This window comes from Pelophylax lessonae (genome assembly GCF_965119305.1).
Source record: "Pelophylax lessonae genome assembly, chromosome: 7".
Classification (NCBI taxonomy): Eukaryota; Metazoa; Chordata; class Amphibia; order Anura; family Ranidae; genus Pelophylax; species Pelophylax lessonae.
The window spans coordinates 201,195,975-201,219,925 of record NC_138774.1 but is presented as its reverse complement, the minus strand read 5'-3'; the positions used below and the strand labels follow the sequence as shown (position 1 = coordinate 201,219,925).

Genomic DNA, 23,951 nt, shown 5'->3' with positions numbered 1-23,951 from the left:
TTTGGTAAGGTTATTTTTTTTTTTCCTATCTTGGCAATTTCTCCTAACTTCCTGTACCTGTTGCACCATAACCACAAACAGACCACAAGGAAAAAAGGCACAAACAGCAATGGCAATTTGAAAAGGAGTCTGAACCTCGCCTTTGTTGAATTGGAGAACACATGGTGGGGAAATAAAGACAAAAATACACAGGAAAAAAAACTTTTTTTTGTAAGCAAGCTTTTTCTTTTCTCTTTTTTAGAAGGACTTGTGTCTTTTTTCAATCTGACTATGTAGAAGCTGGAAATTTATAACCATTTACTTTTTTTTTTTTTCTTTACATTAATTTAGGAGCAACCGAGAGATCACATGACAAGCAACAGGTGAAGTATCACATGACCTTTTCCACGCCTTGCTTCTTCACATCTTCCAACTGCTGCAAAATGATTGTCAAAGAAAGGATCTCTTGGATATCAAAGCACCAATATGACAGCAAATTGCAGTCTCATTCTCTGCTGTGAAACACCGGTAAAAAGGTATGGCGTAAAACACAGAATGTTTGGAAGTGTACTTACTCTTTTTACTTCCACCTCAAAGAGCAGGGTGGCATTGGGAGGAATTCGGCCCGACAATCCTTGAGAGCCATAGGCAAGTGTTGGTGGAATCACCAGAAACCTCCTCCCTCCTTTCTTCATTCCCAGCATCCCCTCTTCCCAGCCCTAACCAAACATAAAAGAGAAATGCCACATATATAAAAGCTTCCGTAGCAAACAAGCAATCACATGCTGGCATTCAGTTTTCCAACTTGCAGTACAAAAGAGATAGCATAGATCAAAATGGCTGCTGTACACAAGAATGGCAGACATCATCATTCATTATAAGCACAGAAACTTTTGTTACTTTGATCACTTTTCCAGATCCGAGTTTGAGGCGCAGTAGTTTGTCCTTCTGTAAGTTGGAGTCAAACATCTGAAAATAAAAACACAAAAAAAATAAATAAAAAATTACCGAAAATCGAAATGCAGTAAAATAAATCTTTGAATTTTTTATGCGGTTCATGAACACAGCGAAAGTGATATGTTAGCCTGATGTCACACTGGCGATTTGTGAATCATCAAATTAGAACTTTCCTAATGGAAATCACTCCTTTGCTCTACTACAGAATTTCAAATGCTAATAATAGAGAAGCAACAGAGTGACGCTTTGTCAGTTCAAACAGCAAGAGAGCAAAGCCATGGGAGAAAGTGAGTGATCTGTGATCGATATCGTCTCTGGTGATCTGCTTCCAGTGACAGATTTGATAAAATTAAAATGAGCCTTTAGAAGTCCACACAGTATAGCTTACATTTATTATTTTCACTGTGGCCAAATTCCAACCGCTGTTAATTTTGACGTCAAATTTCGATTTGGTTTGAAGTCAGTCTTTTGACTAAAATGCCATTTCAGTATTAGTCGTATTTTAGTCAGCTGAACTGATTTCGTTTTAGCCCCGGCCCTCTGACTCTATCAGGAAGTTCTATTGGCAAAGAGACGCAAGCTCCCTACGTCTGCTGCCTGGAAGTTCTTGAACAATGCCTTGCAAACCACAGAAGAGGAACTCCGTCAGATTTGTGTCTGTCTGGACGTGATTTTTTCCCCTCCCAGCAAGGTAGCCGTGCTTAGCATTGTGTAAAATAACAGCCTCCCCAGACTGTCCAGTTCTCTGCCATATGCACACCCTCACTCCAATATACTTCCCCATCCCAAAAGTATAATGCACCCTCCCCTGTGCACTCCCTCACTCACATTTACTTCCCTATCCACACTTGCAGGATACCTCCCCATCCCCAAAGTATAATGCACCCTCCCCTGTGCACTCCCTCACTCACATTTACTTCCCCATCCACACTTGCAGCCTAAAATTACAGCTAATAAAGTTCACCGTTTTTTTTGTTTTTTTTTATATCTTAGGCTTGGTTCACACTCCTGTGACTTAGTATCCGACTTGTGAGACCCAAAGTCGCAGGACATATGAAATGCCATGTACCTCTATGAGAGCCGTTCCAATTGACACTATTAAAGTCGCTGCGACTTCAAAAAAGGTTCCTGCACTACTTTGATCTGACTTTGACACGGCTTCAATGCCAGAGAAGGCAAAAGTCTTATCAAAGTCACTTCCAAGTTGGACTCCAAAGTTGCACTGAAAATTACGCAACTTTGAAGTCAGCTAGTGTGAACCGAGCCATAAAGTTACACTTCTGTTTGTCAAAAAGCAATATTTTTTTTTTTATGAAACTTGGACGTTATATATTACAATGGCTAAATCTGTGTCTGTAGTGTATGGTAAAATCTTTAAAGTGATTATAAAGCTTGAATTCATTTTTCATTTAAATAATAAACATGTTATACTTACCTGCACTGTGCACTGGTTTTGCACAGAGTGGCCCGGATCCTCTTCTTCTCGGGTCCCACGACGACACTTTTAAAAATACTCCCTCCTGTTGGGTGCCTCCACAGCAAGCAGCTTGCTATGGGGACACCCAAGCTAAGCTCCTGCTCTGTGTCTCCATTCACACACGGAGCCGCGGTTCGGCCCCGCCCCCACCATCACCTGATTGCCTCACTAAAGCTGGCCATACATTAAGTATGAAAAGGGTTAAATACCAGCGCTATGGAGTTTAAGTACTTTATTGGACTAAAATAGTGGTGTAAGCTGCCCCCAACCTACCACTGAGGTAGTAGATTAGAAAAAAGTGCAAGTGATGTTGGGACCGGCGCTACCACTTTAAATATTATGTCTGTGCAATTCCATAAACTGTATAATTCATACGTTTATTCCAAAAGTGCATATAGTGCTTATAGTGCAAAGATAAAAACCAAAGTGCTGCATGCTAGCAAACCTTCAATAAATTAGCATGGGCTGTGCTCAGTGTACCATATCATAAATCACATATGCCTATACAAAGTGCTGAGTGCTACTGATACCAATAACCACGTGTGTGATTGCGTGCTGTAACAATGTATGGTGCCAGTGGATACCCCACCGATTGCACCGCTGCTTACCGCACTCTTAGAAAGGTGGCTCGGCACTCCTTGGTCACTAGAACAAAAGATAAGCCTCCATTGCGTAGTATATGTTGTTAAGGATAAAGCAACGTAGCATCCACTCACATACATTAAGTATGGCCAGCCTAACTGTGATTGCCTGCCAATAGCTAATCAAGAGTGCGAGTCCCTGGAGAGACAAGGCTCTTGTGGACATCGCTGGATCGAGAGGGGGCTCGGTTCAGTATGGGGGGGGGGCTGCTGCACATAGAAGGTTTTTACCTTCATGCATTCATAGAATGCATGAAGGCAAAAATCTTGTGCTTTTACAACCACTTTAATATCATAAATAATAAACTCTTGTTGGATTTTCTTACTCCAGGAGAATATAATGAGTTTGGGAATTCTTAAAATACATTACAATTTAAATGAACCCATTCGACTTTTGTCGACTAAAATGTACTAGAGATTTTAGTCGACTAAAAAAAAAAAATTGGAATTGATTTTTGTCATGGTTTTCATCAATTTACTTAATTTTAAATTTTATTTTTGTTTAGTTTTTATCACAGAAAACATGCAGCTGATGAAAACTATGACAAAATAAATTTTGTCAACAAAATTGCATTCTCTTTTTATCATCATCTCACACACTACAAATTTACAGTCTGTACTACTCAAATCGATCATACACAAAATTACATTGGAGTATACAAAGCATTAGTTTAATTGCTTTCACTTCACCTTTCTCAACTTGACAGTACCTGAATGTTTTTGTTGATGAACCAAACTATCTAATGTACCTGGCCAATACCATGGTTCTGAAACAGCCACCCTGTGTAGGCAACTTCCAGTAGATCGCCCGTATCAGCTGCTTGCCCTTCACCAGGTGTCAGATCTTGGGATATCACAGCATCCAGAGAGGGGGTACTGCTACACTTAGCAATGCAAACCTGGTAGGAAAATAAATTCAAAATAAAAAGAAAAGGGGACATAAGAGGACATACTTAAAAGATACCCTTTTCATCCCCATACAGACACTCTGCCAATATTTTCTGACTCTGTCAGTGATGTTACTGGGGAATTGCAGGCCACTCCTCACAATCCTCACACATGCTGGCTCACCAGGTACTGGCTTTCTTTTTCAAACTTGTAGTACGAAATAGACAGCATTATTATTATAAATAATAATTTATTGTTATTTATAATAAAAAAGCAACAGTAGTAGTAGGAAGGGTGGTGTAGTTTGCCTCTGACCTCTCCTGCATTAGGACATGGTGCTACCACCTGCACCCTCATCAGGCTTTGCTGGGAGGCTTAGCATGGCTAGCTAATGCAGTGGTCCTCAACTCCGGTCCTCAGGGCCCACTAACAGGCCAGATTTCAAGTATTACCTTGGGGAGATGCAGACTAGAGTACTGCAATCACTGAGCAGCAAATTATATCACCTGGGATGCATTTCAGTTCTCTTGCAAACCTGGCCTGTTAGTGGGCCCTGAGGACCAGGGTTGGGGACCAGGGCCCTAATGTACTGGCATGAAGTGGGACAGGGGAGCTAAAGGCAACCATAAAACACACTCCCAGAAAAGCAGAATTCCCATGAGATTTATAGCTGCTCCAGCAATATGAATATTTAACATAATTACATAAAATACATGCATGTAAATAGTTAATAAATGTAAATACTACATATAACAGGAAAGTGTTGTTGTGGTGATAGGGTCTCTTTAATGTGAACCTTCGACCAGGCTATGGACATTCAAAAAATGTCATATTCTTAGCAGGCATTATATTCGCTTTTAAACAAGTCCTAAATGGCTCCATCTCTGCATCCCTGCCCAGAGCACCTGCTCAATGTTACCATTACAGATTAGAAGCATGTCAAGTTACTAGTGAGAGAGGGGAGCATTTAAATAAGTAAATATATAAAATGTCCATAGACTGGCATAAATTACACTTAAAGTAGTTGTAAACCCCATCCATAAAATTTGAACTAAGCACATATATCTGTAGTGTTTACTTGTCTCTCCCCAAAGCTCTAAGGGTTATTTCTCTCTGGTGCTTCGTTCCTCTGTTATCATGAGTCACTTCTAAAAAGTTTTCCCAACACATCAGATAACATGAGCTAAATTTTGTGTCGGGGAGGGAGATAAGCAGGGAGCTTGTGTATTCAGAATAAAGCTCTGCATGTTCCTTCATTCCTCTGCCTATGTGGAGTGGGAGTGTGTCCTCTTTCGGCAATCAGAGCTCACACAGTGCAACTGCAGCCTCTTCTCTGCTGCGGACAGATAAAGAAAGTTTTTTAAACACAATCTGCACTTTTGAAAGGGTGTAGAGAAGGGAAGACTGCAGATAAATAAGTAACACCCATGTAGGAGGATTTGTTTCATCTCTGTGTATCATCTGAGGCTATTCACTTCACTGGGCATATGCGAGGGTTTACAACCGCTTTAAGCAAAATACATATTTTCAAAATGTGCACACAGAGAAGTAATGCATTCTTATCAGATGCCTCTTAAGTTAAAGGTTTCATTCAGGCAGGCCAAGTCCCAAGGCAGACAGCTCTCTCCTTAGCTCACCCATAGTGCTCTGGAAATCCTTTATGCATTTATAAAACAAAGGTAGTGTAAATAGCGATTTAACATATAAAATGTATATATATATATATATATATATATATATATATATATATATATTTTTTTTTTTTTTTTGATGCGCAAGAGATCAGTGAAAACAAGAAGGGAGAGGCTGGCAGCAACCATGGACCAGAATGACGCGGCTTAAAAAACAGCCCAATAACAGCAAACAACGTCCTGCCATCAATAATGCAGTTTTTGCAGACCTCATTGGGGCAGCTTTGAGGGAGTTTTATAGCTATCAGACATTTTTAAAACTGAAAATATATGTCTGCTAGCTGACCTGGCCCTTTTTTATTCTATGGAGAAATGGACTGAGCATGTACTATTGTCACAGTCCGTTTGCAAACTACGGCAGATTGCGAAGCTCTGACAATTGGCTCAAGGGTGGCCAGGATATCCCCCTGCCTATGTTCTCAGGGCAATAACATCCCATCTATTGTTACATTTCAAGATTAAATGTACATTAAAAAAAAAACACAAACACACACCACAACATTTCTTCTCCCCCTCCTGTTGCCTAGCTTGTCAAAAAATGATCTTAAAGACTTCGGATGAAAATTGTGCTGTTGTCCTCCACTACATATTGTTATCTAACAGACATGTTCTAGCACAACATAAAAATTAGCCAGATCTTCTCTGAAATCACACACCAGGGAAATCATACCTGTCTGCTGAAATCCACTGCTGACGCTTCAGATTCAAACATAACAGACCAACTCTGTCTCTGATCATCATAAAAGGCAGCATAGTTATTGAGCTGGACCTGGAATAGAAGAAGTCACACTTCCTGTTACTGATAAAAACTAGAACACAAAATACCAACTTGGCATTGCAGCCTACTGCTCTGAACTTTCTGCCATTGCAGCCTAAAGAAGGCTCTTTTACTGCAATACTTTGCACTGGAACACTTAGAGCCAATTCACACTAGCACGACTTGTGAGGCGACTTGTGTAGCCCCAGGTCGCTTGACATAACAAAAGCAATGTTAATCAGTGCCATCTTAATTGGCACTACTGAAGTCGCTCCGACTTCAGAAAAGGGTCCTGTACTACTTTGAGGCGACCTGTGATGCGACTGTCCCATATACTTCAATGGGAGTCGCCTCCTTATCTTAATTGAAGCGACTTGTTATCAGACTTTCCAGGAAGAAGAAAGAGATTAGCCAGGCATTCCCCACAGACAAGGTCACCTGTCTCTTCAAAGTAGTGCACAAGTCTCTAAACAAGTCTCTAAACAAGTCTCTAAACAAGTCTCTAAACAAGTCTCTAAACAAGTCTCTAAACAAGTCTCTAAACAAGTCTCTAAACAAGTCTCTAAACAAGTCTCTAAACAAGTCACGGGGCGACTTTCTGGTCGCGGTAGTGTGAACCGGCTCTAAAGGGTCCTTTCACACGGATAGCTAGACAGCTTGGTCTAATAAAGGAAGTGGAAAAACAAGTGGATCACCAGGTTAAAAAATAAAAATAAAAAAGGCCAAACAAAAAAACAAAAACTAATGCCGCCACCACCACCCCCAAAAATTGGTAAGCTGCAACAAAAGACATTTTTCAACCCTGGAGCCCCTTACTGTGAGAAACCTAGGTGACTCATATACTGTACACTGTTCATAAACCTAAATTTTGTCTACTTTCACTACTTGTTGAAATTACTCACTAGATCAGGGATTCTCAACCAGTTTTCCGTGGACCTTAGGGTTCCTCCAGAGGTTACTAGGGGTTCCGTGAGCAATGAGCAATTTCTGCCTCTCAGATAAGTTCCCCTGACACCATTAATCTTTTTAGCTATCCGGAAGAAGGTAATTCTTCCCTATGTCCACATATGTAAGGAGCATTCATAAAAACGGACCAGCACACTAATGTATCATGAGTTGTAAATATAGTCATTTTTAGCAGAGGTTCCCTGAGACCTGAAAATTATTTCAAGGGTTCCTCTGTGTTGAAAAGGTTGAGAAAGACAGCACCACAGAATTATCATGGTAAAAAGGAGAATGAATTTCAGGCAAATGGCTAAGCATACAAGTGTTACCAGCCTGATAAGCCAAAAAAAGGTTGAAAGTGGAAGGGTGACAAAGGAATCAGTGAGAATGGAGGTGATGGCGCTGCTTATATTATAAAGTGTAATTAGGTAGATATACTTATGTAAACATATATCATCGGATGAATTGTATATAGAAAAGAAAATGGCCACAAAGGTGGCGAAGTGCAATGTGCAAAAATGTGCTGAGATAAATAAATGTGTGTATATATACACAATATGCAATAGTGATGAAAATAAATAATCAGCAAAATGAATATATAAACAGCTATAAATAGATCAATCAATGAATAATATAAAATGACTCAAAAATCGCGATGATAAAAATTATTAAAATAGTGCGGGAAAACATTGACCAAACCGGGTAGATGTGCAAATATACAGGGGAGTATTATATAAAGTGCACCAAAAAGTGATAGTACTAATTAATATATAAAATAAGTTCGTGGACAGAAAATTGTGCAAAAGCAATGAATGTGCGGGAAACTTCTTTCCAAAGTGTGACAATAAGTGATGATCAGTCAATTCATATACTAGAATAAATCCATAAATAGGTGAGTATACCCAGAGAGATAGGTGGGCAGTGACTTACGGTGACCCCCAAGGTGGGTGACTGGTGAGCTGCAAAGTGGCTACTGATGAAAAACGGTGGTTCATAATTTATTTGTGGCACGGGATATATACACATTTTTTAATCATTATATTTATTCCATTACTACTTCTATCAATATGAACCCATTCGGTTTTTCACTGTATGGCATAGGCTTTGCTTTATATAGGAATGCATGAGCCGCGGCATGGCTTATATGCAACACTCGTTATGCTTCATAACGAGTCCCATAGCCTTGGTAACCACCGTATACAAAAGGGCCGGCTTGGAAATGATGCGACGCTGCAGAAGACGTCACATGACGAAACGCGTACAGCGCCGTCAAGTCATTTCCGGTTCCGGTTTTCAGTTGGAACGCATTGCGTTCCGGGACGCCAATACCACGCTGTTTACCATATGATCGAGTGTGAGTATCCATCTATTGTATACTGCTGAATAAAATATCCCCTACGATATCACACTATCGAGTCTTTCCACTTCCTATGACCCTCCCATCCATATACTTGTGAGTGGCCATACTAGATCCCTCCACGGAGCATCGGATACATTGGAACAGGACCCTATTACTGGACCCCACGTTAGGATACCTGCGATACCCCGCGGACCCCACATTCTCCCCCAGGAAGGGAACCACTACACAGAGTAAAGACCAGCGAGGCATATCTCCAGGACCCGCTCTATACCCCTGTGTGGGGTGGGTACATCTGGTGAGTAGGTTTTTCATCAGTAGCCACTTTGCAGCTCACCAGTCACCCACCTTGGGGGTCACCGTAAGTCACTGCCCACCTATCTCTCTGGGTATACTCACCTATTTATGGATTTATTCTAGTATATGAATTGACTGATCATCACTTATTGTCACACTTTGGAAAGAAGTTTCCCGCACATTCATTGCTTTTGCACAATTTTCTGTCCACGAACTTATTTTATATATTAATTAGTACTATCACTTTTTGGTGCACTTTATATAATACTCCCCTGTATATTTGCACATCTACCCGGTTTGGTCAATGTTTTCCCGCACTATTTTAATAATTTTTATCATCGCGATTTTTGAGTCATTTTATATTATTCATTGATTGATCTATTTATAGCTGTTTATATATTCATTTTGCTGATTATTTATTTTCATCACTATTGCATATTGTATATATACACACACACACATTTATTTATCTCAGCACATTTTTGCACATTGCACTTCGCCACCTTTGTGGCCATTTTCTTTTCTATATACAATTCATCCGATGATATATGTTTACATAAGTATATCTACCCAATTACACTTTAGAATATAAGCAGCGCCATCACCTCCATTCTCATCTATTTATATAGTCTTTTTGGCTATAGTTTAAGTGAGGCTGCAGCTTATTAGTACACATCTATATCCTTTGATTCCTTAGCGCGGATTCTATTATCTTTTGACAAAGGAATCAGCAACACCGAAAAGAAAATGCAGTGTAGCCAAGATGTGTTAATTAGACTGACTAAGCAGAATTTAAAAATAAATCTTTCTGTAGGTAAACCAGTAATCATGTATGTAATTCCACTCTGTATCTAGCAGACTTCTTGAAGTTCCAACATTTAGCTGTAACTAATAAAATCATACATACTGTGAACAGAAATCCTGGATGGACCCTCACAGAGGTAACCGGCTGCTGTTGGCTGATGTAGAGAAGGATTCTGTACTGGATTGAAAAAAAAAGAAAAAAAAGAAGAGTCAGAGAAAGACGATGCCTCCATGAACATCACAAAGAGGATAAAAATTATAAAGTGGCAAATTGTTAGGTCAGCACTAGCTAAAACTGCGTAAAACGCACAATGCTCCACTCAAAAAAAAAAAAAAAAAAAAGTTCTGGAGCTTCTCTAGGGCGATTGTCACACGTAGAGCAGCCCATTCACGTGAATGGGATGCCCTATGTGTGATGAGTGAAAACACTCCAAAACAAATTCATGTGGGAATGTGAGTTTTCGCTACGTGGAGATGAGAATGAGGCCTGACAACTGAATGTCTCCGTCCATTCCCTCCTATTTACTTGTTTAAAGATGGCTATACGGGGCGTGGCCGAGCAGCGGATGTAGCCGGACGTGTGAAGCTCTCGCTCCGCCGAACATCCTGTGCTATCATCCTTTTGGACACCCGATCGATCCGATCTTTTTCGTGGGACTCGTCCCTCTGTGATCCCCGGAGCTCCTGGTCTGTCAGGTGGGTCCCTCGAGCCGCTGCAACATGTCATCTCGGCAGACGACCGGCCGCCATGCTCCTGACCGCCAAGCCCAAGATGGCGCCCAGCTGCAGCGAGGCACACAGAAGCCTTCACATAAGGAGGCTGCCCAGAAGCTCTTCTCGAAGCCTGCCACAAAATCGGCCCCTAGTGTGACGACCGCTCCTGCTATCTCTCCTCCTCCGCAGTCAGATGCCGACGACACAGCCCCGCTGGGTGACATCTCTGCGCACCTTTCTGCCTGGGACACTGCAGGTAACTTCCAGTCCTCCTCCCCTGTGCCTGATGCTGAGCCCACCCTGAGGGACATAATGGCCGCAGTCACCACCAGTAACACCTCCCTTGCTGCTCTTACTGTAGAGCTGAGGGGTGTTAAGGCTGAAATCACTTTCATAAGGCATGATATGCAGAAGCTCAGGGAACGCACTGCGGCTGTGGAGGGCAGGGTCAGCTCCATCGAGGATGATTTACCCCCCCTTCAGAGGGAGGTTAAAAATACTGCACTTCTGGCTGCCCAACAGGCGGCCAGGCTGGAGGACCTTGAGAATCGGATGAGACGCAATAATGTGCGAGCTATTGGCATCCCAGAGAGGGCTGAGGGGAAGAACCCTGTTGCATTTATTGAGAATTGGCTGCTGGAAACTTTTGGCCGGGATTCTTTCACTCCCATGTTCTCCGTGGAAAGAGCGCACCGAGTCCCCATGCGCCCCCTCCCTCCTGGAGCGCCTCCCCGCACTTTCATTTTTAAATTGCTTAATTTTAAGGACAGAGATGTTATCCTAACCAAGGCCCGGAGCCTACAGGACAAGTTGGCGATGGACAACTCCAAGATCTCTCTTTTCCCGGACTACTCCGCAGAGGTGCAGAGGCAGAGAGCGAGGTTTGGAGAGGTGAAGAGGAGGTTGAGAGAGATGAATTTGCAATACGCTATGCTTTATCCTGCTAAGCTGCGAGTGGTGGCGCGGGATGGCGTGAAATTCTTTGAAAGCCCGTCGGCTGCGGCACAGTGGGTGGAGGTGGAGGGGCGGGCGCAGCGCCCCGACCGGTCTCCACGGCCAGGGGATCCTTGAGGCCTAACCTGTGGCCTAGCTGTGACCTGCATCTACTGTTGCTGATCGGGTGGTCCCCGTGATACCCCTATATGGGCGGAGGCTGCCCTATCTACCCGGACTACAGTTACCACCTTTGGTGGTCTTGAACGCTGTTCTAGTGGAGACTGCTATGCCAGCTGCGTCTCCCACCATTTTCCCCCCTATGGGTCCTGGTTGGACGGACTTTGCCGATGACCGACGCTCACTGAACCATGTTGGCGGTGGGCGCTCTAAGGATCCCGAACCTTCTGTTGACTGTTACCCCTCCCCGCACCTGTTTGTCCTGTTTTGCACCCTCTTCCTCACCACTGGAGATGACTATTGCAACCCTGCTGCCCCTGTTTGGGCCTCCTGCCCGGATGCCTGGAGCCTTATCTGTGCCTGCTGGAGACTTGGTCTACCCCTTGCTGTTCGCAGTGCCTGGCTGATGCCCCCCTCTGTTCCACGTCCCTCCTTGCCCCTTTTTGTTGTCCTGAGATGTAGTGACTTCCGCTGCTTCAACATCCTTTCGTGTCCATCATACCTCTTGAATGACCATGGCTGATACTTTATGCTGCGTTTCCTGGAATGTGCGTGGCCTGAACAATCCGCTGAAGAGAACTGCTGTCCTCCGCAATCTGAAAAGACTAAAAGCGGACGTTGTTTGCTTGCAGGAGACCCACTTAGCTGCTGACCCCCCTCCCAGTTTGGCCCCTGGCTTGTACCCACATCAATACCATTCTAGTTACTCTACATATTCCAGGGGTGTGAGTCTGCTGATAAGGCGGGGGGTTAATTTTGCCTGCTCATCATCCTATGCTGACCCCGAGGGTAGATTTGTTATGCTAGTGTGTACTGTTGGGGGTCTGTCCTGCGCAATAATTGCTGTGTATGTGCCTCCGCCGTTTTCGGCTGGGATCATTGGTCTGCTGGCGGAGAGGATTGCTGGCCTTCCTGCGGTCCCTCTGCTGGTTGTTGGTGACTTTAATGCCACCCTGGACCCCTATTGGGACAGATTTACCCCTCGCTCCGGGCCCCCTCAGTCGATCGGCAATGGGTCTCCCTTTGCTCGGTTGATGGGGGAGTTGGGACTGACGGATGTTTGGCGGATGGGGCATCCGGGTGACCGGGTGTACTCTTGCTACTCGGCTGCACGGTCTGGCCTCTCCCGCATTGATATGGGGTTCGGCAATCCGGCCCTCTTGCCGCTGGTGGTTGGGGCTGAGTATGGCCCGAGATTGGTTTCGGATCATGCTCCGCTCCGGATCAGCCTGTCTCTGCCGTCTAGGTCGGGGAGACCCCTTTGGAAACTGAACCCTTTCTGGCTCACGCTATTTCCTAGTCCTGACCCCATACCCCCGTTACTAACTTCCTTTCTGACGATTAATTTGGATACGGCTGCATTGGGGGTGGTGTGGGACTCTGCTAAGGCCTTCCTGAGGGGGCAGTTTAGTTATCTGATAAATAACATTAAATCTTCTACTAAGGAATGGGAGAACACCGTACTGGAAGAGGTGACCAGGGCGGAGGCGGCTTATGTTAATGACCCTTCGGAGGAGTCTCAACGCTCCTGGTTGGCAGCCCAGTCCCTCTCCAAGACGGTGGTTTTGCAAAGGGCTGAAAATAAGCGTTTTTTCCTACAGCAGAGGCATTTTGAGGAGGGGGAGAGTACTGGTCATGTGTTGGCTATGCTGGTTCGCTCCCAACAGCCAGCGGCATTTATTACCGCTCTGCGGGACCCTTCGGGGGCCCTGCTGAGCTCCACTCCTGAGATATCTAGGGTCCTACGTGAGTTCTACTCGGATCTCTACTCCTCTAAGGTGTCGGCCCCGCAGCGGGTGGTGGAGGATTTTCTGGACACCTGCGACCTGCCGGCGCTCTCTGCCCGGGAGGCGGAGGGCCTGGATGCTCCTTTAACTGCGGACGAGATTCTAATGGCACTAAAGGCCGCCCCACGGGGCAAGTCCCCGGGTGCGGACGGCCTGCCATCTGAGGTGTATGGCCGATACTCTGAGCAGCTGGTCCCGGTGCTCTTGAGGGTGTTCAATGACGCTTTCCGGAGAGGGACCCTGCCTGACTCTATGTGCGAAGCCATTGTGGTACTGATCCCCAAGCCTGGAAAGGACCCTATGCTAGCCGACTCTTATAGACCTATCTCCTTGTTGACCTCGGACGTTAAACTATTAGCTAAAATACTGGCCACTAGACTGTCCGCAGTAGTGCAGAGCATTATCCACAGGGACCAATCGGGCTTTATCCCCACGAGAGCTACGGCTCTGAACCTGCGACGCCTGTTTCTTAACCTTCAGCTCCCTGTGGATAATCCTGGTAATAGAGCAATCTTTTCGTTAGACGCAGCTAAGGCCTTCGACAGCGTCGAGTGGCCTTACCTGTGGGCGGTGCTGAGGCGTTTTGGAGTGGGGGACACCTTTATTAGTTGGGTTAAATTGTTGTATGCCAATCCTAGAGCCAGACTTAGGGTCAACGGGGACCTGTCGGAACCCTTCTGTTTGTTCCGGGGCACTCGGCAGGGGTGCCCACTTTCGCCTTTGTTGTTTGCCATGGCCTTAGAGCCGCTCGCGGCTCGTCTCCGGACTCATCCGGAGATTGTTGGCTTCCGACGGGGCCCTCATGAGGACGTGGTTTCCCTATATGCCGACGATACCCTCCTTTATCTGGGGGACACGGGGAGGTCGCTGAGCGAGGTCATGGATTTGATTGACTTTTTCGGCTCCTTTTCCGGGTTCTCAATAAACTGGGATAAGTCGGTCCTTATGCCTTTGGACCCCATCTTGGCCCCCCTGCCGGAAAGGGCTAGGGATGTCCGAGTGGTTGACCAGTTCCACTACCTGGGTGTTCAGGTGACCCCGGATGTCGGCCGTTATTTGGAACTTAACCTAGTGCCCCTGCTTCATAAATTTAGACTTAAATGTACCGCTTGGTGTAAACTCCCTCTGTCGGTGGCGGGACGGGTCAATCTGGTAAAGATGATTTGGGCCCCTCAGCTCCTCTATGTACTCCACAACGCCCCTCTCTGGATCCCGAGACGCTGGTTCCTGCGTGTGGAATCCTTGTTTCGCGATCTAATCTGGAGGAAACGGGTGGCCCGTATTAGACTGACTACACTTCAGATGAGTAAGGACAGTGGGGGTCTGGCAGTCCCTAATCCTAGGGTGTACTTCCTTGCCTCTCAGGTTCAGCATCTGGGAGGTTGGGATTTGCCTGATCCTGCGGATCCCATCCGGGCTCTCCTGGTTCCCCCTGGCTCCCCGTACACTGCATTTGCGCATTTGGACGCTGGTTTCACGCATTTGCAGGTCTCGCTCCCGACTGTCAGGCTTCTCCTTACTTTATGGCACTCTGTGCGGAAAATGCTGCGAATACAGGGGTTCTTTCATAGTACCTTACTGTGGAGGAACTCCAATTATCGGGAGTTGTCTGGGTTGGAGGGAGTGGGGTGCTGGGAGTCCCGGGGACTGGCTTTCTTTGCACAGATTTACCGCGGAGATGGGGTTTTGAGGTCTTTTCGGGAACTCCAGAGTGAGTTTCAGGTCCCTAGGCAGTTGTTCTTTAGATACCTTCAGCTGCGGCATGCTTTAGATGTCCAGTCACGGACGGTCCCCCTTCGATTGGTGGAACATTCACTGACGATAGATGTTTTTAGGTCTATTGACAAACGAGGTATGATCTCTCGGGTCTACGTCACTTTGCTGGCTGCCATGCAGAACCCGGCCTCTCTTCCGGCCCGAGCTGGGTGGGAGAGGGACCTGGGACCTATTGATGGTGAGACATGGGAGCTGTGTCTCTCCTCGATCCCACTGGTCTCGGTGTCAGCGTCGCAGAAGGTGTCTCACTTATTTTTGTTTCACAGGGCATATCGCACTCCGGTCCAGTTGTTCAGATGGGGGCGTAGGGACAGTGACACCTGTCCCAAATGTAACAGGGACCAGGGAACGCTGATCCATATGCTTTGGAGGTGTCCCAAACTGTTTAGATATTGGGGCGAGGTCATTGACTCCATATCCGGAGTCTATCGTTTTACATTGCCTAGAGATCCGATTGTGTGTCTACTTGGGGCACTGGAGGATGAAACATTAACCCCGCATGCCCATACGGCGGTACTTAGACTGCTCTATGTGGCGCGCAAGCTAATTGCGAGATATTGGATTTCCTCCAGGGTCCCAACGACGGCGCAGTGGATTGACCAGGTTAACAAACTGTTGATTAGAGAAAAAGTTACCTACCTACATCGTAGGGCGCATAAGAAGTTTTCCGCCTTGTGGCAACCATGGTTGGATGATCCGACCCGGGCCCCGCCCCAGCTGGTGATGGACAGACTCTTGATGGGATAAGCAGGGTATTTCTAATGCTGGTGCTATGTTCTGATCTATGTTGCTCTTCAGTGGTGCTCTTTCCCCTTTCCCTTTCCCACCATTAGTTCCTTGGTTTGTTAGTTTACTACTCCTGACCCTACACATTGTGCTTACTTTCCTGTATGTGTCAAAGTTGTCTCAACAGTTATGATGTGATTGAGCTAAGATGTTTGCAATGTGCTCACTCTACTATTTTTGCATTTTTTGGTACCTGAGCTTTTATGCGTTGATCGAAGTTCTGAACCCTTCTGTATATTCTGTATGCCACTTGCGTTTTGTACCTTCTTCTGTTACTGTTTGCACCTTGGATCATTTATGTGCTCAATAAAAGTTTATTTTCTTGAAAAAAAAAAAAGATGGCTATACACTATGCACTCTGTACAATTTCCTTTAGATTTACCAGAACTTTGGAATAGGAGGAAAAACCTGAACAATCCATTCAATTTGTACTACATAGCTGATGGAAGATCTAAGGGTAGGTTGTACAGAAAGGTGGTATTGTAATGTGGGAGGTGTGGTCCAGAGTGGTGAACACCCCCCTATCACACCCTCTTCTGTGATGCAACAAGGAAGTGAAGGCTTCTGGGAGATGGACTACAGGAAGTAAATGCAAAGAGACGATTTACAGGAAGTGATGGAATCTTAAAATCATTTTAAAAATTCAAATAAACGGTCAAGATTTTAAACCTTCTGTGGGGTGAGGTAAGTGAGAGAAAAGCACATTGGGATAGCTGGGCCAGAAATGACATTGGAAAAAGCTTCTAATTATTATGAAAACTGAAATTCAGTCCGAAAAGGTGAACTTATCCTTTAAGGGGATGAGAGGTTTACTTTTGGCACGTGAAAAACACTTACCCCAATGTGCAGAGGTAATGGTATAGTCCATGAGAATTTACTCACCTCTTTAGCAGTGTGGTTTCCCAAAACAGCAGCTCCAAACTTGCCTTGTTTGACATATTGGCCATTCACACTGCAAATACAAAACAAAGCACATATAAATTGTGCTGTCAGTCTCTAATCTTCGGGGGTTACTAGCAGTTGAAAAATAAATACTAATGCACACTATCGCCTTTCTGCTAGTTAATTCAAGAAATCATGGGCTCGGAGGATTGCCTTGACGTGGAGGATTGCAGCTTGTAGGGTGTCATTTAAATCAGTAAAAAGGAGTGAAAACCAATCCTGTAAGGAGTAGAGAAAGTGTGCTACAGACAGCTCCTGCACCCTTCTCTGAGTTACCACAGGATTCCAGGCTATCCAGTGGCCAATTCTCCTGTCAAACTGCAGCCAGTGGTGTCTGTGGGTGCCCCATGGATGTTAAATCCTTACCAGATCCAGCCATTAATAGCCAAACCTCGAATCTTTCATCCAAAAGGTGACATGGAACTTTGTCATGGCAAAAATGGGAGGCCGATAGCTTTAGAAAATGCTGCAAGGTTCCTCACCTGTCCTGTCCTGCTCAAAGAGATATCTTCTATCCAAAAGTAGAACCTTCCTAAACGTCTAGCATGGTCATAATGCATTCATGATCATCAGAGATCGCATGTTTGCTTGCTGCCTAATATATCCCACAACTTTCATATACCATTGTAATGATAATAATCAATGTTATTCACCTAACCTGTCAGTGGTCATAAGGTTATGGCTGATTGGTGTATGTCAGATAGTCTATGGGAAGACAGTCTAACTATCAAAAAATGTAAGACATCCTCATAAGATAGGCATTGATACCAAATTAAAACCTGGGGTTTAAATCTTTCATGACAGGCAAAGAGACCAGATCCTCAAGGATGGATTGTCGCCAAGACAAACCAAAAAAAAAAAAGAAACAACTTACTATTTATAAGCATGCACTGCTGTGGCAAAAAGGACAGAGGGTACCGGGCCTGCAGAAGGTGCTCCGGAAGGTTTGGAAGGCTTTGCACCTGACAAAAGAAAAAATAGAACTTAGAACATTCCGGATATCGCTTTGGGAAACCAGTGTTGTCGCCTCCCTTCCTGTCACCCCCCCCCCCTTTCCCTGCTGTTCCCCACAATTACTTCAGGAACTTGTTAAATTTCAGGTTGGGGACCCCTCCCAAATCCAAAAGCATTGCTGCTCACCTGCTGACCCAGGCTTCTTAGGCTGCTTAGGTGCTGTGTACTGAAAGGATTCATTTCCTTGGGCAGATCCAGTCTGATCCATTCCAAACAGAGAGGCCAGTTTTGCCCTGAAAAAAAAAAAACAAAAACAAACCATACACTTTAAAGGCCAGATTCACATCAGTTGCATTTAAATTGTTGTGCACAGATATCAGTTTCTTTAACCACTCCTGGACTGTTGTCGTGCGATGCTATACCCAAATAAAAATGTATTCCCACAAATAGAGCTTTCTTTTGGTGGTATTTGATCACCTCTGCAATTTTATTTTTTCCGCTATAAAACAAAAAAGACCAACAACTCTAAAAAACAAAAACAAATATTTTTTTACTTTTGCTATATTATATTCCTAATAAAAAAAAAAATTAAAAATCAAATTTTTTTTCATCATTTTAGGCCAATATGTATTCGGTTACATATTTTTGGTAACAAAAATCCCAATAACTGTATATTGATTGGTTTGCGCAAATGTTATCGCGTCTACAAACTAGGGGAAAGATTTATGTAATTTTTATATATATATTTTTCTTTTTACTAGCTATGGTGGCAATCAGTGATTTTTAGCGGGACTGCGACATTGCAGTGGACAGATCGGACACCTAAAATTTTTTGGGGGGGACCAGTGACATTACTACAGTAATCAGTGCTAAAAATAGGCATATATGTACTGCTGGCGGTCGGCAAGTGGTTAAACACCTTGTGTTGCAACAACGTGCAATTTATTTATTCATTTTTTTTTTTTTACATAACGGTGTTGACATATTTTTTTTTTTTTTTTCAACAGGAACTAAAAAGTATTTTTCTTAACATATAAAAGTTACAGCGGAAGAAAAAAAAAAAAAAAAAAAGACCAAGTGGTCCATCGAGCCTGACAGATCTTTAAAATTAATTTTTCCCATTTTGTCCGAGTATATAGTAGATTTGTCCCACGCACTTACTGTTGACTGACTCATTACCTCTGCTTGAAGTCTATTCCCTGCATCCACTACTCTTTTGGTAAAATTATACTTTAAGGTTAGTTTGGAACTTTCCTCCTTCCACTTAGTCCCCGTGTTCCTAATCTTAGCTTTTGTATTGGAAAATAAAAGGTTTCATTTATATCTCCCCCATCCCCTTCTTTCCTCAAGACCATGCGGTGCATCCGGAAAGTATTCACAGAGCTTCTCTTTTTCCACAATTTGTTAGGTTACAGCCTTATTCCAAAATTGGGCAGTTTCTCCCATTCTTTGCAGGACTTCTCAAGCTCCATCGGGCTGGATGGGGAACGTTGGTGCACAGCCATTTTCAGATCTCTCCAGAGATGTTCAATCGGGTTCAAGTCTGGTTTCTGGCTGGGCCACTCAAGGACATTCACAGAGTTGTCCCATAGCCACTCTACTGTTATCTTGGCTATGTGTTTAGGGTCATTGACCTGTTGGAAGATGAACCTTCACCCCAGCCTGAAGTCCAGAGCACTCAGGAGCAGGTTTTCACCAAGGATGTCTCTGTACATTGCTGCATTTATCTTTCCCTCAATCCTGACTAGTCTCCCAGTTCCTGCCACTGAAAAACATCCCCACACCATAATCCTGCAAACACCATTCTTCACTGTGAGGATGGTATTGGCCAGGTGATGAGTGGTGCCCGGTTTCCTCCAGACATGATGCTTGCCATTCAGACCAAAGAGTTCAAACTTTGTTTCATCAGAACAGAGAATTTTGTTTCTCATGGTCTGAGAGTCTTTTAGGTGCCTTTTGCCAAACTCCAGGCGGGCGGTTATGTTCTTTTTACTGAGGAGTGGTTTCCGTCTGGCCACTCTACCGTACAGGCCTGATTGGGGAAGTGCTGCAGAGATGGTTGTTCTTCTGGAACGTTCTTCTCTCTGCACAGAGAAACACTGGAGCTCTGTCAGAGAGACCATTGGGTCACCTCCTTGGCTAAGGCCCTTTTTCCCCCAGATCGCTCAGTTTGGCCGGGTGGTCCGCTCTATGAAGAGTCCTAGTAGTTCCAAACTTCTTCCATTTATGGATGATGGAAGACACTGTGCTCATTGGGACCTTCCATGCTGCAGAAATGTTTCTGTACTCTTCCCCAGATCTCTGCCTGAATACAATCCTGACTTCAGAAATTTCCTTGGACTTCATGGTTTGGTTTGTGCTCTGACATGCAACTGTGCGGCCTTATATAGATGATAGGTGTGTGCCTTTCCAAATCATGTTCAATCAACTGAATTTACCAGAGGTGAACTCCAATCAAGTTGTAGAAACATCTCAAGGATGATCAGTGGAAACAGGATGGACCTGAGCTCAATTTTGAGTGTCATGGCAAAGGCTGTGAATACTTATGTACTTGTGATTTTTTTTAGTTTTTTATTTTAATAAATTTGCAAAAAGATTTCAAACAAACTTATTTTATATTGTCATTATGGGGTATTGTTTGTATTATTTTGAGGAAAATAGTTGAATCCATTTTGGAATAAGGCTGTAACTTAAAATGTGGAAAAAGTGAAGTGCTGTAAATACTTTCCGGATGCACTGTATATCAAGCGCCTGAAGTTTCCCTGGATATGTTTTATCCCCAGACCATCACAATCACCATTTTTGTTTCCAATCTCTGGTTTCATTGTATCATAAAGTGTGTTGTAGCAATCTGTAATGTGTTTGCAATGCATTTAAATGCAGCATGTACAGTTTTCACAATGTGCACACCAATGCAACCCACTGGTGTGAAGTGGGCCTATTGGAAACAAACAATGGATTTCCGCTTGTCATTGCACTGAGCAACCCAGCCTAATAGATGTAGTGTTAATGGGCACTAAATCTTGCACAATTCAAATCAAATTAAACATTCAGACGAATTCAGTAGACTAAATAAATCTTCAAGGGGCCACGTCTACTCAGGGCACACCTGCCTAATTCCATAAAAAGATTATAACACTTTGGTAATTAACAATATAGAAATAAGCTAAATTTTATTCCAGAAAGAGACTTAACCACTTCAGCTCCGGAAGGTTTACCCCCCTTATGACCAGGCCATTTTTTGCGATAGGGCACTGCATTACTTTAACTGACAATTGCACAGTCATGCAAAACTGTACTGTAACGGATCAACCACGCAATTGTTCGTTAAAGTAACTGTGACAGGAGTCACTTTTGGCATGGGGGTTGTGGGCCCCAAATTCCTTTAAAGAGGTTGGGAGGCACCATGTCCAGCCTTGTGTGGCTTTCTTATGTTTAAGTCACCCTGCATCTTTTATGGATGTAGGGTGAACGGGAGGGTGGTGTACACTATGGCTGAACGATAGTCGATATGACATCGACTATCGTTCTGCGGCCGTAGGCGATATTCATATCGCCGAGGTCACGATATTTTGCATAGGCAGGGGGAAGGGACTCGGAGGACGACTCACAGATTTCCGTTAGGCAGGGACTCAGAGGAGAACTCACACATCCATCCCACTGCAGCCCGCCCCACACGTTCAGTGAGTCTCACTCTCCGCCCACTGAACGTGTGGGGCGGGAGTCAGTGTATGCGGCTGTGCTGTGATCCTTTCCCGGCTCCTAGTCCACCGCTTCAGCCTCCTACCACCACTGTGAGAAAGACTGTCACTGAATAATCCGATAGATTCCACACTGTCACCGAGACTGAGTAATTGATTTGAGAGTACCATTATTAACCCTGACCTGCCCAGTGCCCTGTATCTGCAATTAAAATTTAGAAGGCTGCCTGCATGCTTCATGATTTCCATTCCCAGCATCCTTCCCAATCCCTTGTTGACTTTAGCCTGGATTGACGGGTCCCTCAATATCGCAATATATATTGTTGAAAAAAAAATATTGCAATATATTTTTTTTCCAATATTGTGCAGGCCTAGTGTACACTGAGAACATGGTTTGGACTACTTCAAATGGGACAGTAATATGCATTACCAATATTTCTCAGGAAATATGGAGATCTATCTTATTCCTATACACTGTAAGGCACAGGAAGTGCAACTCCTAATTTGGGCATCCAGGAACTATGAGAGACACCATGTCTGCTAATCAATGTGTATTAGCTGCAGTGAGGGGGGGGGGGGATTGTTTCCGGCAGCCCCTCCTAAAGAATGTCTACTGATTAAGTGCTTTTGTCTAAAATAGAACAGTATGTTAATTCGGGTCAGAGACTTTTGATAAGTATGTTAACGATAACGAGCTCACCTGGCTGTCTACTGAGGGATGTAATTACACAGTCATTGTTCATGTTGTATTCTCAAGGTGTATATAAATGCTGTGTTTCTTTCAATAAAAGAGTAGAAGAGAGTTATTCTCACTTGACCTCAATACGGAGCCTTGTCTCGTACTTGGGGGGGGGGGGGGGGGATTATTTGTATGGGCTTCATGTATGGCGGATTGGAGTGGTCGATAGCTGTCCTAGTGTTCGGGAGCGGATTATCCTAGACGACTGTAACCCCTTTCGTACTTGGGGTGTTACAGTAACGCAGTGCCGAATCGCAAAATAGGGCCTGGTCAGGAAGGGGGCAAATCCTTTCGGTCTTTAAAGTGGTTAATTTGTACTGATTTCCTCTCACTTCCTGTTTGGCTATGGGACAGGAAGTGAAGGTAAAACCCTGCAATGGGACACAGATGGCAAAAAAAAAAAAAAACTGACGGGTTATAGTCCTCCCTTACGCCATTTAAAATGAAAAAAAAAAAAAAAATGTGCCCATAGTTCTACTTTAAAGCATTTCCCATAGTTTTTCTGCTGCAAAATGGCATAACAGTTGGGGCCTCAATTTAAAATTCTAGGCCATTAAGGGCAAAATGAGCTTGAAGGCAATAGATCTTTATACATTTAGTGTAACCATAGTCTCCCAGAGAGCAGAACTGGGGAGCTCCCTGAAATATGGAGAGAGCAGGTACAATCCTAAATACAATGCCTTGTGCTTAAATGACCCATCACCAAACCTAACGACTTGCAATGGGGAGGTGTACCCAAGTCTATGCAAATAGCGACTTTCACAAAGGTCTGTTAGCAGGATTATTGTTAAGGCCCTCACCAGTTTTGAGCTGGATCAGGTGACAACCTCAGGCCTAAAATGCTCCCAATTCTGGTTTCTGGCAAATTTGAAAAAACATACACACATACATATAAACATCACATATACACATATGTAGCAATTGGGTTTACCAACTTTTAAATTGCAAGTCTATCATTCTGCTCAGACTGGCTTGCTAGAGGACTAAGGCCCTGTTCACACCTGAGCATTTTTCAGCTCATAAAACACTCATCTGTGAAAATCCAAAACGCCCAATTCATTTCAAAGGCCCGTTCACATCTGAGCGTTATGTCCCCTGAAGCAAAATGCCTGTAGCTGAAAAAGTACAGGAGCTTCTTTTTGGGCTGATTTCCAGCGTTTTTGTTAGATGTCAATGCCTGCCTCCCGAAAAAAATACGCTCAGGTGTGAATGGAGCTTTATTGATCTTATCTCAGAAATCATATAGCCAGGTTGCTACAACTGCTTGATTGGATTATCAGCCAATCCAAAAAAAAAAAAAAAATCTACACATTTGTACATGAAATATAGAATACTGAATATAAATAAGTGCAATCAGATAAGAAATACACATACTGTATCTTATATATAAATGTGATGCAGCTGTGCATGGTAGCCAATCAGCTTCTAATTTCAGCTTGTTCAATTCCGCTTTAACAAAAAAAACCTGGAAGCCGATTGGTTTCTATGCAGAGCTGCACCAGATTTTACACTCTCCAGTTTTAGTAAATCAACCCCATTCTGTTAAATAAGACCTGCATCTAGAAGCAAAGTCTAAGACAGCTAATTTGTACAATTCAGAACAAATTAAGGGGGCACCAACCACCTCTTCAGTGACTCCTTACTGC

General features: G+C 43.9%; 1 protein-coding gene across 1 annotated transcript in view; it reads right to left on the bottom strand.

The window, feature by feature from the left end:
* FKBP15 (FKBP prolyl isomerase family member 15) overlaps positions 1-23,951 on the bottom strand; it is a 104,603-nt gene that overhangs the window by 60,184 nt on the left and 20,468 nt on the right. Inside the window, exons 2-9 of the mRNA XM_082263169.1 lie at positions 18,052-18,158; positions 17,786-17,873; positions 16,852-16,921; positions 9,897-9,971; positions 6,304-6,402; positions 3,804-3,953; positions 880-948; positions 555-698 (exon numbers count right to left, since the gene is read on the bottom strand). Coding sequence (XP_082119295.1) covers positions 555-698; positions 880-948; positions 3,804-3,953; positions 6,304-6,402; positions 9,897-9,971; positions 16,852-16,921; positions 17,786-17,873; positions 18,052-18,158 — 802 coding nt within the window. The remainder of the gene's footprint in view (positions 1-554; positions 699-879; positions 949-3,803; positions 3,954-6,303; positions 6,403-9,896; positions 9,972-16,851; positions 16,922-17,785; positions 17,874-18,051; positions 18,159-23,951) is intronic.